Raw genomic sequence first — 21,831 nt, 5'->3', positions numbered from 1 at the left:
CAGCGATTTAGCCGTGTGCTAAACCAGCCCATTAAGGATCCACTAGGGAGTAGTGACCATAATATAAGAATTCAAGATTCAGGTTTAGGGCGAGAAACTGGAATCCCGCACTAGTGTTCTGGAATTAAACATAGAATTGAGGTTAGATTTGGCCCGTATAGACTGAGCAGAAAGGCTAAAAGGTAGGACAGCTGATGGGTTGTTTAAGGAAATATTCAATTCCTCACAACTAAAATATATCCCAGTGAGGAAGAAACATGGGAAGAGGGGTTAAAAAACATCCATGTCTAAACAAGGAGGTCAAAGACATTATAAAGAAAAAAACTAAGTTATATCATATTGCTAAGACCAGTGGCACACTTGAAGATTGTGAAACTTTCAAACATAAGCAACGGAATATTTTTTTTAAAGTAATATAAAGAACAAAGGTAAATTACGGAAAAAGAATTCTCAAAATATCAAAAAGGATAGCAAAAGCATCTACAGGTGCTTAAAAGGGAAGGGAATCACAAATGTGAATGCTGGCTTCTGAGAAGATGAAACTAGTGAGTTAATATTGGGAACACAAAAATAGCAGAGATGCTAAATCAATACGTTACCTCAGTTTTCACAGTGGAGGACACTAGTATCATTCCTACAGGAACGTGCAATTCAGAGGTAGAAGAAAGGGTGGAACTTGGAGCTATCAGCATCAATAGGGAAACAGTACTCAACAAAATCTTTGGATAGAGGGCAGACAAGTCCCCAGGGTCCTAGCCTACATCCTGAGGTGTTAAAGGAAGTGGCAGCAGAGATAGTGGAACCATTGGTTATGATATTCCAAAATTCTATGGATTTTCGGCGGGAGCAGTGTCCAGAGGCCTGTCGGGATGGTAAGCTTAACTATAAAAACTTACCTGGCAGGAGAAAGCGGCCTTCAGATTTTCGGCGGGAGCAGTGTCCAGCGGCCTGTCGGGAAGATAAGTTTAACTTTTAAAACTTACCTTGCAGGAGAAAGCGGCCTTCAGATTTTCGGCGGGTGCAGTGTCCAGGGGCCTATCGGGAATGTATGTTTAATGTTAAAAACTTACCTTGCAGGAGAAAGCGGCCTTCAGATTTTCGCCGGGAGCAGTGTCCAGGGGCCTGTCGGTAAGGTAAGTTTAACTTTAAAAACTTACCTTTAGAGCTGCAGGAGTCGGCCGTGGGGATTTCTGGGAAGATTTGTTAGTACCTGTATATAAGTTGGGCGGTTGCTGAACCCGAGACTTGTAGTGTCCCCATCCGTCCACCTCCTCTAACCTAAGGGGTTGAGTGAATATCAGATAAGCTCTTCCTTTCTTTTATCTAGAGGTGATGGCAGGGAAGGCAGTACAATGTTCCTCCTGCAGAATGTTTGAGGTGGGGGAACGCCGTCAGTGTCCCTGCTGATTTCATCTGTGGGAAGTGCACCCATCTACAGCTCCTCAGAAACCATGTTAGGGAACTGGAGCTGGATGAACTTCGGATCATTCGGGAGGCAGAGGTGGTCAGAGATAGAAGCTTCAGGGACGTCGTTACTCCGAAGAATAAAGATAGATGGGTGATGGTGAGAGGGACTGGGAGGAAGCAGTCAATACAGGGATCCCCTGTGGTAGTTCACCTCAGTAACAAGTATACCGCTTTGGATACTGTTGGCGGGGACGACTTACCAGGGGTAAGCCATGGGGTACAGGTCTCTGGCACAGAGTATGTCCCTGTTGCTCAGAAAGGAAGGGGGAGAGGAGTAGAGCATTAGTCATTGAAGACTCCATAGTTAGGGGGATAGATAGGAGATTCTGTGGGAACGAGAGGGACTCGCGGTTGGTGTGTTGCCTCCCAGGTGCCAGGGTCCGCGATGTCTCGGATCGTGTTTTTGGTATCCTTAAGGGGGAGGGGGAGCAGCCCCAAGTCGTGGTCCACATAGGTACCAACGACATAGGTAGGAAAAGGGATAGGGATGTCAGGCAGGAATTCAGGGAGCTAGGGTGGAAACTTAGATATAGGACAAACAGAGTTATTATCTCTGGGTTGTTACCCATGCCACGTGCTAGCGAGACAAAGAATAGGGAGAGAGAGCAGTTGAACACGTGGCTACAGGAATGGTGCAGGAGGGAGGGTTTCAGATTCCTGGACAATTGGGGCTCATTCAGGGGTAGGTGGGACCTCTACAAACGGGATGGTCTGCACCTGGACCAGAGGGGTACCAATATCCTGGGGGGGAAATTTGCTAATGCTCTTCGGGAGGGTTTAAACTAGTTCAGCAGGGGATTGGGAACCTGAATTGTAGCTCCAGTATACAGGAGGTTGAGAGTAGTGAGGTCATGAGTAAGGTTTCAAAGTTGCAGGAGTGTAACGGCAGGCAGGAAGGTGGTTTAAAGTGTGTCTACTTCAATGCCAGGAGCATCAGGAATAAGGTGGGTGAACTTGCGGTATGGGTTGGTACCTGGGACTTCGATGTTGTGGCCATTTCGGATAGAGCAGGGAGAGGAATGGTTGTTGCAGGTGCCGGGGTTTAGATATTTCAGTAAGCTCAGGGAAGGTGGTAAAAGAGGGGGAGGGGTGGCATTGTTAGTCAAGGACAGTATTACGGTGGCAGAAAAGACGTTTGATGAGGACTCGTCTACTGAGGTAGTATGCACTGAGGTTAGAAACAGAAAAGGAGAGGTCACCCTGTTAAGGATTTTCTATAGGCCTCCGAAAAGTTCCAGAGATGTAGAGGAAAGGATTGAAAGATGATTCTCGATAGGAGCGAAAGTAACAGGGTAGTTGTTATGGGGGACTTTAACTTTCCAACACTATAGTTTGAGTACTTTAGATGGGTCCGTTTTTGTCCAATGTGTGCAGGAGGGTTCCTGACACAGTATGTAGATAGGCCAACGAGAGGCAAGGCCATATTGGATTTGGTACTGGGTAATGAACCAGGACAGGTGTTAGATTTGGAGGTAGGTGAGCACTTAGGTGATAGTGACCACAATTTGATTACGTTTACTTTAGTGATGGAAAGGGATAGGTATATACCGCAGGGCAAGAGTTATATCTGGGGGAAAGGCAATTATGATGCGATGAGACAAGACTTAGGATGCATCGGATGGGGAGGGAAACTGCATGGAATGGGTACAATTGAAATGTGGAGCTTGTTCAAGGAACAGCTACTGCGTGTCCTTGATAAGTATGTACCCGTCAGGCAGGGAGGAAGTGGTCGAGCGGGGGAACCGTGGTTTACTAAAGTAGTTGAAACACTTGCCAAGAGGAAGAAGGAGGCTTATGTAAAGATGAGACGTGATGGTTCAGTTAGGGCGCTCGAGAGTTACAAGTTAGCTGGGAAGGACCTAAAGAGAGAGCTAAGAAGAGCCAGGAGGGGACATGAGAAGTCTTTGGCAGGTAGGATCAAGGATAACCCTAAAGCTTTCTATAGATATGTCAGGAATAAAAGAATGACTAGGGTAAGAGTAGGGCCAGTCAAGGACAGTAGTGGGAAGTTGAGCGTGGAGTCCGAGGAGATAGGAGAGGTGCTAAATGAATATTTTTCGTCAGTATACACACAGGAAAAAGACAATGTTGTCAAGGAGAATACTGAGATACAGGCTACTAGACTAGAAGGGCTTGAGGTTCATAAGGAGGAGGTGTTAGCAATTCTGGAAAGAGTGAAAATAGATAAGTCCCCTGGGCCGGATGGGATTTATCCTAGGGTTCTCTGGGAAGCTAGGGAGGAGATTGCTGAGCCTTTGGCTTTGATCTTTAAGTCACTTTTGTCTACAGGAATAGTGCCAGAAGACTGGAGGATAGCAAATGTTGTCCCCATGTTCAAGAAGGGGAGTAGAGACAACCCCGGTAACTATAGACCAGTGAGCCTTACTTCTGTTGTGGGCAAAGTCTTGGAAAGGTTTATAAGAGATAGGATGTATAATCATCTGGAAAGGAATAATTTGATTAGAGATAGTCAACACGGTTTTGTGAAGGGCAGGTCGTGCCTCACAAACCTTATTGAGTTCTTTGAGAAGGTGACCAAAATAGGTGGATGAGGGTAAAGCAGTTGATGTGGTGTGTATGGATTTCAGTAAAGCGTTTGATAAGGATCCCCACGGTAGGCTATTGCAGAAAATACGGAGGCATGGGATTCAGGGTGATTTAGCAGTTTGGATCAGAAATTGGCGAGCTGGAAGAAGACAAAGAGTGGTGGTGGATGGGAAATGTTCAGACTGGAGTCCAGTTACTAGTGGTGTACCACAAGGATCTGTTTTGGGGCCACTGCTGTTTGTCATTTTTATAAATGACCTGGAGGAGGGCGTAGAAGAATGGGTGAGTAAATTTGCAGATGACACTAAAGTCGGTGGAGTTGTGGACAGTGCAGAAGGATGTTACAAGTTACAGAGGTACATAGATGATCTGCAGAGCTGGGCTGAGGTGGCAAATGGAGTTTAATGCAGAAAAGTGAAACTGAATGAAATGAAATGAAATGAAAATCGCTTATTGTCACGAGTAGGCTTCAAATGAAGTTACTGCGAAAAGCCCCTAGTCGCCACATTCCGGCGCCTGTTCAGGGAGGCTGTTACGGGAATCGAACCGTGCTGCTGGCCTGCCTTGGTCTGCTTTCAAAGCCAGCGAATTAGCCCTGTGCTAAACAGGTGATTCATTTTGGAAGGAATAAGTACTGGGCTAATGGATTCTTGGTAGTGTGGATGAGCAGAGAGATCTCGGTGTCCATGTGCATAGATCCCTGAAAGTTTCAACCCAGGTTGATAGGGTTGTGAAGAAGGCCTATGGTGTGGAATTTAAGGCTGTTTTCGTTAGAGAGAAGGTTAAGTGGTGACTTAATTGAGGCATACAAGATTATCAGAGGATTAGATAGGGTGGACAGTGAGAGCCTTTTTCCTTGGATGGTGATGTCTAGCACGAGGGGAGATAGCTTTAAATTGAGGGGAGATAGATATCGGATAGATGTCAGAGGTAGGTTCTTTACCCAGAGAGTAGGAAGGGCGTGGAATGTCCTGTCTGCAACAGTAGTGAACTCGCCAACACTAAGGGCATTCGAAATGGTCATTGGATAGACATATGGATGATAAGGGAATAGTGTAGATGGGCTTTAGAGTGGTTTCACAGGTTGGCGCAACATCGAGAGCCGAAGGGCCTGTACTGCGCTGTACTGTTCTATGTTCCAGTGGATTGAAAAAATGCTAACGTAACACCCTTTCTCGAAAAGGGAGGGAGGCAGGTGGGAAATTACAGAATAGTTTAACATCTGTTGTTGGAAAATTGTAACTATCAATTATCAAGGACGTATTATCGAGACATTTGGAAAGACAAAGCGCTATCCATCAGTCATCATGGTTTTATGAAGGGCAAATCAAGTTTGACTAATTTGCTCAAGTTCTTCGAAGATGTAACAAGCAAAGTGGATAATGAAGATCCTGTAGATGTGGTCTATCTGGACTTCCTGAAGGCGTTTGGTAAGGTACCGCACAGGCAGGTTAATTAACAAGGTGTGATGACATGGGACCAGGGTAATTTATGAGCTTGGTTGAAGACTGGCTGATGGACAGGAGACATTGAGTCGGGATAAGTTGGTCTTTTTCTGGATGGCAAGATGTAACTTGTAGGGTGCCACAGGGTTCGGTCCTTGGGCCCCAGCTATTTACAATCTTTATTAATGACTTGGATACAGGGATAGAACGTTCTATAGCCAAATTTGCAGATGATACAAAAATAGATGGGACAGTAAGTTGGAATGAGGAAATAAGGACCTTACAGATGGATATAGATAGGTTTGGAGAGTGGGGCAAAATGTGGCAGATAGAGTTTAAAGTGTGAGGTCATGCAGTTTGGTCGCAAAAATGGAAAGGCAACTTATATTCTAAATGGGGAGAGACTTTGGGGTGCTCCGATGCATAGAGATCTGGGTGTCCTCGTGCATGAGTCACAGAAAACGAGCACGCAGGTGCAGCAGATAATAAGGAAAGCAAATGGAATGTTGGCATTTATAGCAAGAGGAATTGAATCTCAAGGTAAGGAAGTGTTGCAACTATATAAGGTATTGGCAAGACCACATCTGGAATATTGTGCACAGTTTTGGTTAACTTATTTGAGGAAAGATGTAGTGGCATTGGAGGCAGTTCAGAGGTGGTTCACTAAATTGATTTCAGAGATGAGGGGTTTGTCATATGAGGCCAGATTAAACAGTTTAGGTCTATACACTCTACAGTTTAAAAGAATGAGGGGAGATCTAATTGAGGTGTACAAGATGCTAAAAGATATTGATAAAGTAGACGTGGAGCTGATGCTTCCTCTTGTGGGGCATTCTAAAATCAAGGGTGGTAGCACAGTGGGTAACACTGTTGCTTCACAGTGCCAGGATACGAGGTTTGATTCCCAGCTTGGATCACTGTCTGTGCGGATGCGTGGGTTTTCTCCCACAAGTCCCGAAAGACGTGCTGTTAAGTGAATTGGACATTCTGAATTTTCTCTCTGTGTACCCGAATAGGCACCAGACTGTGGCGACTCGGGGATATTCTGTAGCCATCTGGGATGGCCACTTACAACCAGGAACAGAGAAGGTCGCAACGCATAGCGGGAAAAATGAACAATGCGAGATTCAGGCAAGCTCAGAGCCTTAATGTATATTTGTGAACGAGGAATCCAGACGGTATCGAAACCCCCAACCGATTCGCATTTGATGGCCCATCTCCACCAGACAAAGGACTGATACTTGAGCGACCGATACAGTCCCAGGCATTTCGGCACCACTCACTGTACTAGGGAAGTGTAAAGAACAGGGTCAATGACCGCTTGGGACACACCCAGCCATCAAGGAACCCACCCATTTATTGGTTTGAATCGAACATAGTGATCAGGAATCACCCAATTAGTGGGGTCCAAACTGAAGGAGAATCCAAAAGAGCGTGAAAACCCCCAAGGATAAAAAGAGAGTCCACCATGTGTTCAGCCTCTCATGGACCTGGTGCCCCGGCAACGTCTGCTTCCAAGTGCAGCACCACCAGAAGCAAGTTCAAGTTCAACACCCGCTACCAGACGGATGAGCCTAGCTGAGCAGCAGTTACTTCTACAGACCCGATAGATACAGAATCGAACAACGGCCACTGTTCCTCTGATCTAAGCCTGAAGTTAAGTACAGGTTGTCAGTCGATAGGTGTAGTTTAACTATTAGTGTTTATGTTGCATGATCAATTGTCTGTGTAAATAAAGTAGCCTTGATCTTGAACTAACTAACTAGTGTTTGGCTCTTTGATCGATAGCCAGTTGAACCTTGTGGTGGTAACATTTGATACCTGGCCACTCTGAGCATTAGAATACTGATATCCAAAGGAAGGAGGGCAACCTCACTGACTGCCATATTTGCAGAAGGTAAAAAAGGCAACAATTCACAGTAACTTCATTGCAGTGTTAATGTAAGCCTACTTGTGACAATAAAGATTATTATAATCTTAGAGCAAGAAGTAGCAAATTTAACAGATCTGAGGAAAAACTACTTCTCCCAAAGGATTGTGAATCTGTGCAATTTTCTACCCAGAGTGAGGTGGATGCAGGGACAGTGAATAAATTTAAGGAGGGGTTAGACCGATTTTTGATTGGTTGAAGGGTTATGGAGAACTGGCAGGACGGTAGAGTTGAGGCCACGGTGGGATCAGCCATGATCACACTGAGGGTGTTAGACTCGGGCGGTTAAGTTGCCTACTCCCGCTCCGAGGTCATGTGTTCTTGGGAGGAGATGCTCTTGCTGATTTCGCAATCCAGCTCTTGGTCTGTAACATTGTAAGTAGCAGGTGAGGCACATATCAGCGGGCGGAGCAGACCCGATGGGCCGAATTGCCTAATTCGCTCCTATATCTTATGAACTATAGGTCGGTGAGCCTCACGACGGTAGTAGGAAAATTATTGGAGAGAATTCTCAGAGACAGGATTTATACCCATTTGGAAACAAATGGACTTATTAGTGATAGACAGCATAGTTTTGTGAAGGGGAGGTCATGCCTCACTAACTTGATGGAGTTTTTTGGGGAGGTGACAAAGATTGATATGGGGGTGGATGTTGTTTACATGGACATCAGTAAAGCCTTTGACAAGGTGCCTCATGGCAGACTGGTACAAAAGATGAAGTCTCACGGGATCAGAGATGAGGTGGTAAGATGGATACAGAACTGGCTCGGTCACAGAAGGCAAAGCATAGCAGTACAATGATGTTTTTCTGAATACTAGCTGGGACTCGTGGTGTTCCACAGGGATCTGTGCTTGGGCCTCTGTTGTTTGAAGTATACATAAACAATTTGGAGGAAAATGTAGCTCGTCTGATTAGTAAATTTGCCACGACAGCAAGGTTGGTGGAGTGGCAGATAATGTTGAGGATTGTCAGAGGATACAGCAGGACATAGATAGGTTGGAGACTTGGGCAGAGAAATGGAGTTTAATCCAGACAAATGTGATGTATACATTTTGGTAGGTCTAACATAGAGGGGAAATATACTGCAAATGGCAAAACTATTTGGAATAGAGAAAATCAGAAAGATTTGGGCGTGCAGGTCCACAGATCTTTGAAAGTGGCAACACAAGTGGACAAGGTAGTCAAGAAAGCAGACTTGTTTGCCTTCATTGGACGAGGCATCGAGTATGAAAAATGGTAAGTCATGCTACAGTTGTATAGAATCTTAGTAAGTCTGCATTGGAATACTGCGCACAATTCTGGTCACCTCACAACCAGGAGGATGTGGAAGCTTTGGAATGGGTGCAGAGGAGGTTCAGCAGGATGTTGCCTGGTCTGGAGGGTGTTGGCTATGCGTAGAGGCTGAATAGACTTGGACTGTTTACATTAGAAAAATAGAGGTTGAGGGGTCACCGATAGAGGCCTACAAGATTATGAAGGGCATGGATAGAGTGGATGGACAGGCACTCTATGCCAGGGTGGAGGAGTCAGACACCAGGGGGCATAGATTTAAGGTCCGTGGGGCAAGGAGATACGCAAAGCAGGTTTTTTACGCAGAGGGTGCTAAGTGCCTGGAACTCGTTGCCAGGGGAGGTTGTGGATGTAGATACATGAACAGCGTTCAATCGTTCCTCAATCGTTGCAACAAGCCTATCTGGGTACACTGTTGTCCTTCAGGGACGAGAATCTGCTGTCCTTACCTGCTCTGGCCTGCCCTACTTGCGATTCCGATACACAATAATGTGGTTGACTCTTATGTCCTAGCAAGGCAGTTCGTGGGAAACAAACGATGGCCTTGCCAGTGATGGCCACATCTCATGAAAGAACAAAGAAAAATGCTTCACCCATGTCATCAATGCTGAGGATGTCATTGGAGCTCAGGAATCATGACTTGCTCAGTTGTCAGAAACGGCAACTGGGTGTGTCAGAGTTCCGATCTGATTCAGCAGTTGTGGGACCACTTTGCAGAATCGTTATAGCCTGGTACTGGGACCCCAAATTATCTTAATGGTCAACCAGTTGATTGAAATATAAATCTTCAAGAGTGGTGAATGTGTAAAGTTAAATCAAGTAGGAGACTCATTTATTGGTTCTTCTGAAGTATTCTAACTCTGGTAAGTGGTTATGTCAGTGAAATTGTCAGTTTACCTTCTGATCCCACTCTGCCATGTGTGGAGCCATTTCATTCAAAGCAAAACTGAAGGCCACTTTCTGGAATCCTTTTTGGTCATCTGAGAGCCCAGTGGAGGCTGCAAGAGAAAAATGTGGATATGGCAACATTGTGACACGCTATCTTATAGCAGGAAGCCATTCAGCTCATCCGGCTTGTGTGAACCCTTCTGATAGACTTATCCAATCAGTCCTACTCTGGCCCATCGCCCACAAACATTTGACGTATTTACCCATTCCCCATTGAAAGTTAATAATAAACAGCGACCACAACAGCTCACTTTATAAAAAAGTTTCCTCTGACTCTCTTGTTAATTGTCTTAAAGTCTCCTGATAACCAATTCTGCTGCATCTACAGTTCCTCCTTATTTACTCTTATCAAGACATGCCTATTGACCATGCCCTCGAAATCTCTCAAACCGGGCTGGTTTAGCTCACTCGGCTAAATCGCTGGCTTTTAAAGCAGACCAAGCAGGCCAGCAGCAGGGTTCGATTCCCGTACCAGCCTTCCCGAACAGGCGCCGGAATGTGGCGACTAGGGGCTTTTCACAGTAACTTCATTGAAGCCTACTCGTGACAATAAACGATTTTTATTTTTTTTTAAACCTTGCTCAGTCTCTTCCTACAATGGAACATTCTCACTCCTGGCACCAATTTATTGGCTGATTGTGGACCGACCCCACTCCTTTCCCTTCCAGCTGATATTACCCCCATAGGTCCCAGCCCCCATTCTCTCTCCACCCACCCCCCCCACCATCACTATCTGCAGGTCCCAGCCCCCATTTCCCTCCCCCCAACCACCCCCAGCCCCCATTTCCGCATCCCCAGCCCCCATTTGCCTAGCCACGGCCGCCATTTCTACTTCCCAGCCCCGATTTGTCTCCCCAGCAACAATTTGCCCCCCAGCCCCAATTTGCTCCCATTTCCCCTGCCCCCCAGTCCCCATTTCCCCCTACCCCTCATTCCCCCAAGCCCCTCCAAAGCCCCTCCCATTTCCCCCAAACCCCATTTCCCCCTCCATATCCCATTCAGCCCCAGCCCTCATTTCCCCCTCACCCCCATTCCCCAGCCACCATTCGCCCCCTCCCACAGCCCCCATTCAGCCCCACCCCCACTTGCCCCCCAGCCCCCATTCCCCCACCCCAGCCCACATTTCGCCACCCCCCCCCCCCCCCCAAAGTCCCCTCCTGGATCTCATTTCCCCCCCGCCCCCAGCCCCATATCACACCGGCCAGCCCCCATTTCCCCCCCCACCCTGGCCAGCCCCCATTTCCCCCTCCCCCGGCCAGCCCCCATTCCCCCCACCAGCCAGCCCTCATTCCCCCCCCAGACAGCCCCCATTCCCCCCCAGACGGCCCCCTTTCCCCCCCAAGCCAGCCCCCATTCCTCCCCAAACAGCCCTTATTCCCCCCAGCCAGCCCCCATTTCTCCCCCCTGCCCCCATTCTCCCCCCAGCCCCAATTTCTGCACAAGCCCCATTTCCCCTGATTATCCCCCAGCCCCCATTTCCCCCCAGATCCCATTTCACCCCCAGCCCCCCCATTCTCCAGCCCCCATTCCCCCCACCCCAGCCACCATTCCCCCCACCCCAGCCACCATTCCCCCACCCAAGCCACTCCACCCTCCCCCCCCAGCCCACATTTCCCCCCAACCCCCATTCTCCCACCAGATCCCATTCCTCCCAGCACCCATTTAGAATCAGACAATTTACAGTGCAGAAGGAGGCCATTCAGCTCACTGAGTCTGTACTGGCTCTTGGAACGCGCACTCTCCCCAAGCCCACACCTCTATCCTATCCCCATAACCCAGTAACCCCACCCAACACTAAGGGCAGTTTTGGACACTAAGGGCAATTTAGCATGGCCAATCCGCCTAACCTGCACATCTTTGGATTGTGGGAGGAAAATCACGCATCGAACCTGGGACCCTGGAGCTGTGAAGCAATTGTGCTATCCATAATGCTACCATGCCACCCCCCCCCCCAGCCTCCATTTCCCCCCTGCCCCTCCAAACCCCTGCCATTTCCCCCAAACCCCATTTCCCCCTCCAGATCCCATTTCCCCACATTCCACAGCCACCATTCGCGCCCTCCCACAGCCCCCATTCAGCCCCACCCCCACTTCCCCCCAGCCCCCATTCCAGCCCACATCTCCCCCACCCCCCACCCCAAGTCCCCTCCTAGATCTCATTTCCCCCCGCCCCCAGCCCACATCCCGCTCGCCCCCCCCCCCCAAGTCCCCTCCTAGATCTCATTTCCTCCCACCCCCATATCCCACCCTATTCCCCATTCGCCCATGGACAGCCCCATTTCCCCCTCCACCCCGGCCAGCCCCCATTTCCATCTCCCCCGGCCAGCCCCCATTTCCCCCTCCACCCCGGCCAACCCCAATTTTCCCCTCCACCCCGGCCAACCCCAATTTCACCCTCCCCCTCCGGCCAACCCCCATTTCCCCCTCCACCCCGGCCAACCCCAATTTCCCCCTCCACCCCGGCCAACCCCAATTTCACCCTCCCCCTCCGGCCAACCCCCATATCCCCCTCCCCCGGCCAGCCCCCATTTCCCCCTCCTCCCTGGCCAGCCCCCATTCCCCCTCCGGCCAGCTCCCATTTCCCCCCCCCACCCCGCCAGCTCCATTTCCCTCTCACACCCCGGCCAGCCCCATTTCCCCCTCCCCCATGGCCAGCCCCTATTTCCCCCTCTCCCGGCCAGTCCCCATTTCCGCCTCCCCCCCCCCGGCCAGGCCCCATTTCCCCCTCCAGGCCCCATTTCCCCCTCCCCAGCCAGCCCCCATTTCCCCCTCCCCCAGCCAGCCCCCATTTCCCCCTACCCCGGCCAGCCCCCATTTCCTCTCCACAGCCAGCCCCCATTTCCTCCCCCCAGACAGCCCCCATTTCCTCCCACCAGCCAGTCCCCATTTCCTCCCCCCAGCCAGCCCCCATTTCCCCCCCACTCAACCAGCCCCCATTCCCCCACCAGCCAGCCCTCATTGCCCCCCAGACAGCCCCTACTCCTACCCATCCAGCCCCTATTTCTTCCCCCTGCCCCCATTCTCCCCCCAGCCCCCATTTCCGCGCAAGCCCCATTTGCCCCGATTATCCCCAGCCCCCATTTCCCCCTCCCAGATCCCATTTCACCCCCAGCCCCCCATTCTCCAGCCCCCATTTCGCCCCCAGCCCCCATTCCCCCACCCAAGCCACTCCAACCCCACCAGCCCACATATCCCCCCTACCCCCATTCCCCCACCAGATCCAATTCCTCCCAGCACCCATATAGAATCAGACAATTTACAGTGCAGCAGGAGGCAATTCAGCCGACTGAGTCTGTACTGGCTCTTGGAAAGCGCACTCTCCCCAAGTCCACACATCTATCCTATCCCCATAACCCAGTAACCCCACCCAACACTAAGGGCAATTTTGGACACTATGGGCAATTTAGCATGGCCAATCCACCTAACCTGCACATCTTTGGATTGTGGGAGGAAACTGGAGCACCCGGAGGAAACCCACGCACACACTCTGCAGAGGCAGTGACCCAAGCCAGGAATCGAACCTGGGACCCTGGAGCTGTGAAGCAATTGTGCTATCCATAATGCTACCATGCCACACCCCCCCTCCCCCAGCCCTCATTCTCCCCCCCCCAACCAGTCCAGCCTCCATTTCCCACAACTCCCACTTCGCACCCAGCCCCATATTCCCCCCAGCCCACCATTCCCCAAACCCCATTTCCCAGAACCCCCATTTCGCTCCCAGCCCCATATCCCCCCCAGACCCCCATATCCCTCCCAGACCCATATCCCCCCAGCCCCCAAACTCTCCCAGCCTCCATATCCCCCGCCAGCCCCCATTTCTCCCAACCCACTCCCCAACCCTCACTTCGCACCAGCCCCATATCCTCCATCCCCCCCAGATCCCCATTCCCGCCAGACCCCCATCCCCCATTTCCCCACCCCAGCTCACATGCCCCCACCCCAACCGCCAGCCCCATTTCCCCCCCACGAGCCCCTCCCTCCAACCTCTCCCAGATCTCATTTCCCCCCAACTCCAAGGCGTTCTACACTCACGTGAGAAATAAGAGGTTGATCAGAGCGAGAGTGGGACCGTTCGGGGATAGTGGAGGGAACTTGTGCCTGGAGTCTGAGGAGATGGAGGAGGCCCTAAATGAATGTAGATAGGCCGACTAGGGGAGATGCCATATTGGACTTAGTGCTCGGCAACGAACCAGGCCAGGTTATCATAGATCATAGAATTTACAGTGCAGAAGGAGGCCATTCGGCCCATCGAGTTTGCACTGGCTCTTGGAAAGAGCACCCTACCCAAGGTCAACACCTCCACCCTATCCCCATAACCCAGTAACCCCACCCAACACTAAGGGCAATTTTGGACACTAAGGGCAATTTATCATGGCCAATCCACCTAACCTGCACATCTTTGAACTGTGGGAGGAAACCGGAGCACCCGGAGGAAACTCACGAACACACGGGAGGATGTGCAGCCTCCGCACAGACAGCGACCCAAGCCGGAATCGAACCTGGGACCCTGGAGCTGTGAAGCAATTGTGCTATCCACAATGCTACCATGCTGCCCTGTGTCAGATGTCTCGGTGGGAGAGAATTTCGGTGACAGTGACCGTGACCACAACTCCTTGATCTTTACCATAGTCATGGGGAGGGATAGGAACACACAGTATGGGAAGGTAATTAATTGGGGGAGGGGAAATTATACTGCTATTAGACAGGAGTTGAGGAGCATAAAGTTGAACAATTGTTCTTGGGGAAATGCACAACAGTAACGTGGGGATTGTTTAAGGAGCACTTGCTGCGAGTGCTAAATTGGTTTGTCCCACTGAGACGAGGAAGGAATAGTGAGGTGAAGGAGCCGTCATGACAAGAGAAGTGGAGCTTCTAATCAAGAGGAAGAAGGAAGCTTACGTAAGGTTGAGGAAGCTCCAGAGGGTTGCAAGGTAGCCAGGAAGGAACTCAAAAATGGACTGTGGAGAACTAGAAGGGGGTATGAAAAAGCCCTGGCGGGAAGGATTAGGGGAAACCCCAAGGCGTTCTACATTTGTGTGAGAGATAGGATTTATGATCATTTAGAAAAACATAGTTTGATTAAAGATAGTCAGCATGGCATGTGAAGGGCAGGTCATGCCTCACAAGCCTCATTGAATTCTTTGAGGATGTGACGAGACACATTGATGAAAGTCGGGCACTGAATGTGGTGTATATGGATTTCAGTAAGGCATTTCAAAAGGTTCCCCATGGTAGGTTAATTCAGAAAGTTAGGGGGCATGGGATACAGGGAAATTGGGCTGTCTGGCTACAGAAATGGCTGGCCGAAAGAAGACAGCGAAATGGTAGTGGATGGAAAGTATTTCGCCTGGATGTCAGTGACCAGTGGTGTCCCGCAAGGATCTCTTCTGGGACCTCTGCTCTTTGTGGTTTTTATAAATGACTTGGATGAGGAAGTGGAAGGGTGGGTTAGTAAGTTTGCCGATGACACGAAGGTTGGGGGAGTTGTAGATAGTGTTGAGGGTTGTTGCAGGTTACAGCAGTGTGGAGGAACAGAGGGATCCTGGAGTCCACGTACATATATCCCTCAAAGTTGCCACCCACGTTGATAGGGTTGTTAAGAAGGCGTATGGTGTGTTGGCTTTCATTAATAGGCATGATGTGGAGATGTCGGCGTTGAACTGGGGTGAGCACAGTAAGAAGTCTTACAACACCAGGTTAAAGTTCAACAGGTTTGTTTCAAACACGAGCTTTCGGAGCGCAGCTCCTTCCTCAGGTGAATGGAGAGGTATGTTCCAGAAACATTTATATAGACAAAGTCAGAGATACTTGGAATGTGAGCATTTGCAGGTAATCAAATCATTACAGATCCATGGAGAGGGATAATCACAGGTTAAAGAGGTGTGAATTATCTCAAGCCAGAACAGTTGGTAGGATTTTGCAAGTCCAGGCCAGATGGTGGGGGGGTGGATGTAATGCGTCATGAATCCAAGATCCCGGTTGAGGCCGCACTCATGCTTGCGGAACTTAGCTATAAGTTTTTGCTAGGCAATTCTGCTTTGTCGCGTGTCCTGAAGACTGCCTTGGAGAACGCTTACCCGGAGATCGGAGGCGGAATGCCCTTGACTGCTGAAGTGTTCCTCGACTGGAAGGGAACATTCCTGCCTGGTGATTGTCGCACGATGCCCGTTCATTCGTTGTCGCAGTGTCTGCATGGTCTCGCCAATGTATCACGCTTCGGGACATCCTTTCCTGCAGCGTAAGAGGAAGACTACATTGGTTGAGTCGCACGAGTATGTGCCGCGTACCTGGTGGGTGGTGTTACCACGTGTAATGGTGGTATCCAAGTCGATGATCTGGCATGTCTTGCAGAGATTGCCCTGGCAGGGTTGTGTGGTGTGGTGGTCGCTGTTCTGAAGGCTGGGTAATTTGCTGTAAACAATAGTTTGTTTGAGGTTGTGCGGTTGTTTGAAGGCCAGTAGTGCGGGTGTGGGGATGACCTTGGCAAAATGTTCATCTTCATTGATGATGTGTTGAAGGCTGCGAAGAAGATGTCGTAGTTTCTCCGCCCCAGGAAAGTACTGGACGACGAAGGGTACTCTGTCAGTGGTGTCCCGTGTTTGTCTTCTGAGGAGGTCGGTGCGGTTTTTTGCTGTGGCGCGTTGGAACTGTCGATCGATGAGTCGAGCGCCATATCCCGTTCGTACGAGAGCATCTTTCAGCATCTGTAGGTGTCTGTTACGCTCCTCCTCGTCTGAGCAGATCCTGTGTATACAGAGGGCTTGTCCATAGGGGATGGCTTCTTTAATGTGTTTCGGGTGAAAGCTGGAGAAGTGGAGCATCGTGAGGTTGTCTGAGGGCTTGCGGTAAAGCGAAGTGCTAAGGTGACCGTCCTTGATGGAGATGAGTGTGTCCAAGAATGCAACAGAATTTGGAGAATAGTCCATGGTGAGTCTGATGGTGGGATGGAATTTATTGATCTCATCGTGTAGTCGTTTCAATGATTCTTCGCTGTGGGTCCAAAGGAAAAAAATGACATCGATGTATCTGGTGTATAACGTGTTAAGATACCGCCACAAGATTCAAGTTCAAGTTCAGACCAATAACTCAATACACCAGTTAGTAAGTTCAAACAAGACACGTTTATTATAATAGTTATCTACTACTTATGCATATGAAACTAAAAGACTAGGCTATTCCTACCACTAACAGGCCAATACTTATCTGGAATAAGGGAACTGCCGGATCAGGGAACAATGACCTCTTGCTTTGACCTGGATCCGCAGGCTTCCAGTTGGTGTGGACTAAAGGGGTCAGGAGTGTCTACTCTCGTAGCGTGCGTTGTATGACACTTACTTGATGGCGGCTGCTGACCAGGCCTCTCCTTCTCAAGGTCTTCTGCTGCAAAGGCGTTCTGCTGGGAGGGCCGGCTGGTCAAGAAGAACGAATCAGTCCTGGGACCTGACTTTTATAGGTCCCAGGGGCTTCGCTTCCTTCTGGGCGTACCCCCTCTAAACCTGCAATCGATTGGGTCTCTTCCCAATCAATTGATTAGAATTTCCCCAATAACAGGGCTGTTCCTTGATCACCGGGCAGTTCCTTACACCTTATTGGTGTCCTTGGTCTTAGACTCCACTGACGCCGGAATGTCTGACCTTCCATAGAATGTAGCGATTGCAGTTAACTGTTGTGTCCATTGTGCCTGGGAATCACCGTGAATCGCTCACTTAATATGCGCAGCTCGTTAGTTACAATTCTGTCTGGTTTCTGTAGCAGCTAGAATACAGGGGATTCTGCAGACTGCTTGTTTCTTTGCCAATGTCCATTTTTCCCTGTAACCTTTGCGTTCTTCCAATTTGTGTGAGGAAGTGGCCAACCCAGGTGGCTACAGAGGGTATGTCTTCTGAAGAAAGGTTGAGGGAGCTAGGGCTTTTCTCACTGGAGCGAAGAAGGCAGAGGTGACTTGATAGAGGTGTACAAGTGATGAGAGGCATGGATAGAGTGGATAGCCAGAGACTTTTCCCCAAGGCGGAAATGGATGTCACGAGGGGACATAATTTTAAGCTGATTGAAGGTATAGGGGAGATGTCAGAAGTAGGTTCTTTACACAGAGAGCAGGGGTGAGTGGAATGCACTGTCAGCAGAGGTGGTGGAGTCAGGGTCATTAAGGACATATAAACGACTCTTAGACAGACACGTGGACAGCAGTAAATTGAAGGGGTGTAGGTTAGGTTGATCATAGATTAGGATAAATGGTCTGCACAATATCGTGGGCTGAAGGGCCTGTACTGTTCTACGTTCTATGTAACCCCATTTCCCCCTCCCAGATCCCATTCCCCCCAGCCCCCATTTCCCTCCCCAATCCCCATCAGATCCCATTTCAACCCCCAGCCCCATTCCACCCCCACTACCGCCCTCATTTCACCCCCCCAGCCCCTCCATTTCACCCCCCCGACCACCCCCACGATTTCTCCCCCCCGACCCCCCATTTCTCCCCCCGACCCCCCCATTTCTCCGCCCGACCCCCCCATTTCTCTGCCCCAGACCCCCCCATTTCTCCCCCTCCCAGACCCCCCCATTTCTCCCCCCCTAGACCCCCCCCATTTCTCCCCCTCCCAGACCCCCCATTTCTCCCCCTCCCAGACCCCCCATTTCTCCTCCCCTCCCCATCTCTCCCCCCTCCCTTCCCCATTTCTCCCCCCTCCCCTCCCCCATTTCTCCCCCCTCCCCCCTATTTCTCCCACCTCCCACCCCCATTTCTTCCCCCCTCCCCCCCTATTTCTCCCACCTCCACCCCCTATTTCTCCCCACTCCCCCCCCTATGTCGCCCCCCCTCCCTACCCTATTTCTCCCCCCCCCCCCCCTATTTCTCCCCCCTCCCCCCCTATTTCTCCCCCCTCCCCCCCCTATTTCTCCCCCCTCCCCCCCTATTTCTCCCCCCTCCCCTATTTATCCCCCCTCCCCCCCATTTCTCTCTCCCTCCCCTTGCTATTTCTCTCCCCCCTCCCCCCTATTTCTCCCCCCCTATTTCTCCCCCCTCCCCCCCCCTATTTCTCCCCCTCCCACCCCCATTTCTCCCCCCTCCCCCCCTATTTCTCCCACCTCCACCCCCCTATTTCTCCCCCCTCCCCCCCTATTTCTCCCCCCTCCCCCCTATTTCTCGCCCCCTCCCCCCTATTTCTCCCCCCTCCCCCCCTATGTTCTCCCCCTCCCCCCCTATTTCTCCCCCCTCCCCCCCTATTTCTCCCCCCTCCCCTATTTATCCCCCCTCCCCCATTTCTCCCCCCCATTTCTCTCCCCCTCCCCTATTCTCCCCCCCTCCCCCCTATTTCTCCCCCCCCTACTTCTCCCCCCTCCCCCCCCATTTCTCCCCCCCCTCCCCCCCTATTTCTCCCCCTCCCCCCTATTTCTCCCCCCTCCCACCCCCATTTCTCCCCCCTCCCCCCCTATTCTCCCACCTCCACCCCCTATTTCTCCCCCCCTCCCCCCTATTTCTCCCCCCTCCCTACCCCCCTATTTCTCCCCCCCCTCCCCCCTATTTCTCCCCCTCCCCCTATTCCCCCCCTCCCCTCTATTTCTTCTCCCCCCTCCCCTATTTATCCCCCCTCCCCATTTCTCCCCCCTCCCCCCCTATTTCTCCCCCTCCCCTATTTCTCCCCCCTCCCCCCTATTTCTCCCCCCCTATTTCTCCCCCCTCCCCCCCCCTATTTCTCCCCCTCCCCCCCCCTATTTCTCCCCCCTCCCCCCCTATTTCTCCCCCCTCCCCCCCCCTATTTCTCCCCCTCCCCCTCCCCCCATTTCTTCCCCCCTCCCCCCCCCCATTTCTCCCCCCTCTCCCCCCCTTATTTCTCCCCCTCCCCTCTTTCTCCCCCCGCCCCCCTCTTTCTCCCCCCTCCCCCCTCTTTCTCTTCTCCCCCTCCCCCCATTTCTCCTCTCCCCCTCCCCCCCTTCTCCCCCCTCCCCCCCCTTTCTCTCCCCCCTCCCCCCCCCATTTCTCCCCCGTGCCCCCTATTTCTCCCCCCTCCCCCCCCCATTTCTCCCCCCGTCCCCCCTCCCCCCCTATTTCTCCCCCCCCTATTTCTCCCCCCTCCCCCCTATTTCTCCCCCCTCCCCCCTATTTCTTCCCCCTCCCCCTATTTCTCCCCCCTCCCCCCCATATTTCTCCCCCTCCCTATTTCTCCCCCCTCTCCCCCCTATTTCTCCCCCACCTATATTTCTCTCTCCCCCCCCATATTTCTCCCCCCCGTCCCCCCTCCCCCCTATTTCTCCCCCCGTCCCCCCTCCCCCCCTATTTCTCCCCCCCGTCCCCCCCTATTTCTCCCCCTGTCCCCCCTCCCCCCTATTTCTCCCCCCTCCCCCCCTATTTCTCCCCCCCCCTATTTCTCCCCCTCCCCCCCTATTTCTCCCCCCCTATATTTCTCCTCCCCCCCCCTATTTCCCTCCCCCCCCCTATTTCTCCCCCATTTCTCCCCCCCCCATTCTCTCCCCCCCCCCATTTCTCCCCCCCCCCCATTTCTCTCCCCCCCCCCCATTTCTTCCCCCCCCCCCCATTTCTCCCCCCCCCCATTTCTCCCCCCCCCCCATTTCTCCCCCCCCCCATTTCTCCCCCCCCCCCATTTCTCCCCCCCCCCCCATTTCTCCCCCCCCATTTCTCCCCCCCCCATTTCTCCCCCCCCCCCCATTTCTCCCCCCTCCCCCTATTTCTCCCCCCTCCCCCTATTTCTCCCCCCTCCCCACTCCCCCGGCCCATCCAGCTGACACTGCCGATCAGGCCGACGGCACTCACGGTCGATGGAGCTGTGCACGGCCCTGACGGGAGGCGGCCTGGGCGCTGAGGGCCGGCACAAAGCGGCACGGAAACTTTTCCAAAGGCAGCGTGAGGCTCTGAGCGACATTTTGCTGGGAACGCCAACCCGATCAGGGCTGGGGGCAGGGGCTGGCGGCGGACGGCCTGGGGGGGCGGGGCTAGCGTCAGGGGGGTTACCGAGGGCTACCTCGCGCGGGGAGGTGGAGCGCGGCCTAGGGGGCGGGTCGGGGCTAGCGTGGGGGCGCGGCTACTGCGTGGGGGGGGGGGGGGGTACTCAGGTGGGGTAATGGGGCTGGGCTAATGTGGAATAGGAGCGGGTGAGGGGTAGAGTGGGGGTGGGGTTAAAGCAGGGAGAGGTGGAATGGAGAGGGTTCGACCTTGGGTGAGGGTAAAGTGGGGGATGCAGAAAGTGGGGGATTGATCAGAGACATGCACTGCTTCCTCACAGAGCCAAGACCCCCGGTTCAATTCCAGGTTACAGTCCGGAGCAACGGGTTCCTGATTCAGATGGAACTTGGTCCCTGTGATCAGCTGCCCCACTGGGGGGAATGAGCCACTTAGCGTTGAAAGATACCGACGGTCAGCTGGCAATGTAGACCGGAGATTGTGGGCAGCTCAGAAGTCCTCGTGGACTACGGGGTTCAGTCGGCAAATCTACCACTGCTGATGGTGAAATGTTCAGGCCCAAATTTTCCTGACTGGCAAAATGCCTCTGGTTGGACTGGCAACGGGTATGCTGAATGTACCCCGACGGTCGGACGCAGTATTGGCATGTTTCATAGGGCTGTTCCAAAAGGACCTCGGTACCATCCTGGGGGCCTCCACCAGGATGTAATTGGACCCAGGGGCCCAACCACGCTATTTTTGTGCCCACCCCCTTCCTTATGCTTTGAAACCGAAGGTTGATGCAGAACTGGACCGTTTGGAGAAGCTGGGAATCATCTGCCTAGTTTGCAGATTGGGCTGCGTCAGTCATGCCGGTTATGAAGCCAGACAGGTCCATCACCTTTGTGGGAATCACAAAATGACAATCAACCGAGCGTCTAGACTGGATCGTTACCTGATTGAGGACCTATACACGAGGCTCAGTGGAGAAAGGACTTTTACAAAACTCAACAGCAGCCATGCCTACCTCCAGTTTGTTTTGGACGCATTCTCATGCAAATTCATGACCATCAACACACAAAAGGGGTTGTATGAATACACCAGGCTGCCATTCAAGGTCTCTTCGGCATGTGCCATATTCCAAAGTGTAATGGAAAATATCCTCCGCGGATTGCCACAGGTGGCAATTTACCTGGATGATGTGCTGAATACCGGTTCCTCCAACCAATAGCATCTGAAAACCTGTAAGACAGAGGTTGTGCTGTGTAAGTTTGAGGCAGACAGCATCTGCCTGTCACTCGAAATGTGTATGT

The 21,831-nt window shown here is 51.8% G+C and overlaps 1 protein-coding gene across 1 annotated transcript in view; it reads right to left on the bottom strand.

Annotated features, from left to right (window-relative positions):
• The window catches only part of acad8 (acyl-CoA dehydrogenase family, member 8), a 121,672-nt gene extending 101,101 nt beyond the window's left edge, over nucleotides 1-20,571 (bottom strand). Inside the window, exons 1-2 of the mRNA XM_038779033.1 lie at nucleotides 20,393-20,571; nucleotides 9,578-9,678 (exon numbers count right to left, since the gene is read on the bottom strand). Coding sequence (XP_038634961.1) covers nucleotides 9,578-9,678; nucleotides 20,393-20,501 — 210 coding nt within the window. The 5' untranslated portion in view covers nucleotides 20,502-20,571. The remainder of the gene's footprint in view (nucleotides 1-9,577; nucleotides 9,679-20,392) is intronic.
• Between the last annotated feature and the right edge of the window lie 1,260 nt (nucleotides 20,572-21,831).

Source organism: Scyliorhinus canicula, chromosome 19 (assembly GCF_902713615.1).
Source record: "Scyliorhinus canicula chromosome 19, sScyCan1.1, whole genome shotgun sequence".
In the NCBI taxonomy this organism is placed as follows: Eukaryota; Metazoa; Chordata; class Chondrichthyes; order Carcharhiniformes; family Scyliorhinidae; genus Scyliorhinus; species Scyliorhinus canicula.
The sequence above is the reverse complement of the archived record's forward strand: the minus strand, read 5'-3'. Positions and strand labels throughout refer to the sequence as shown.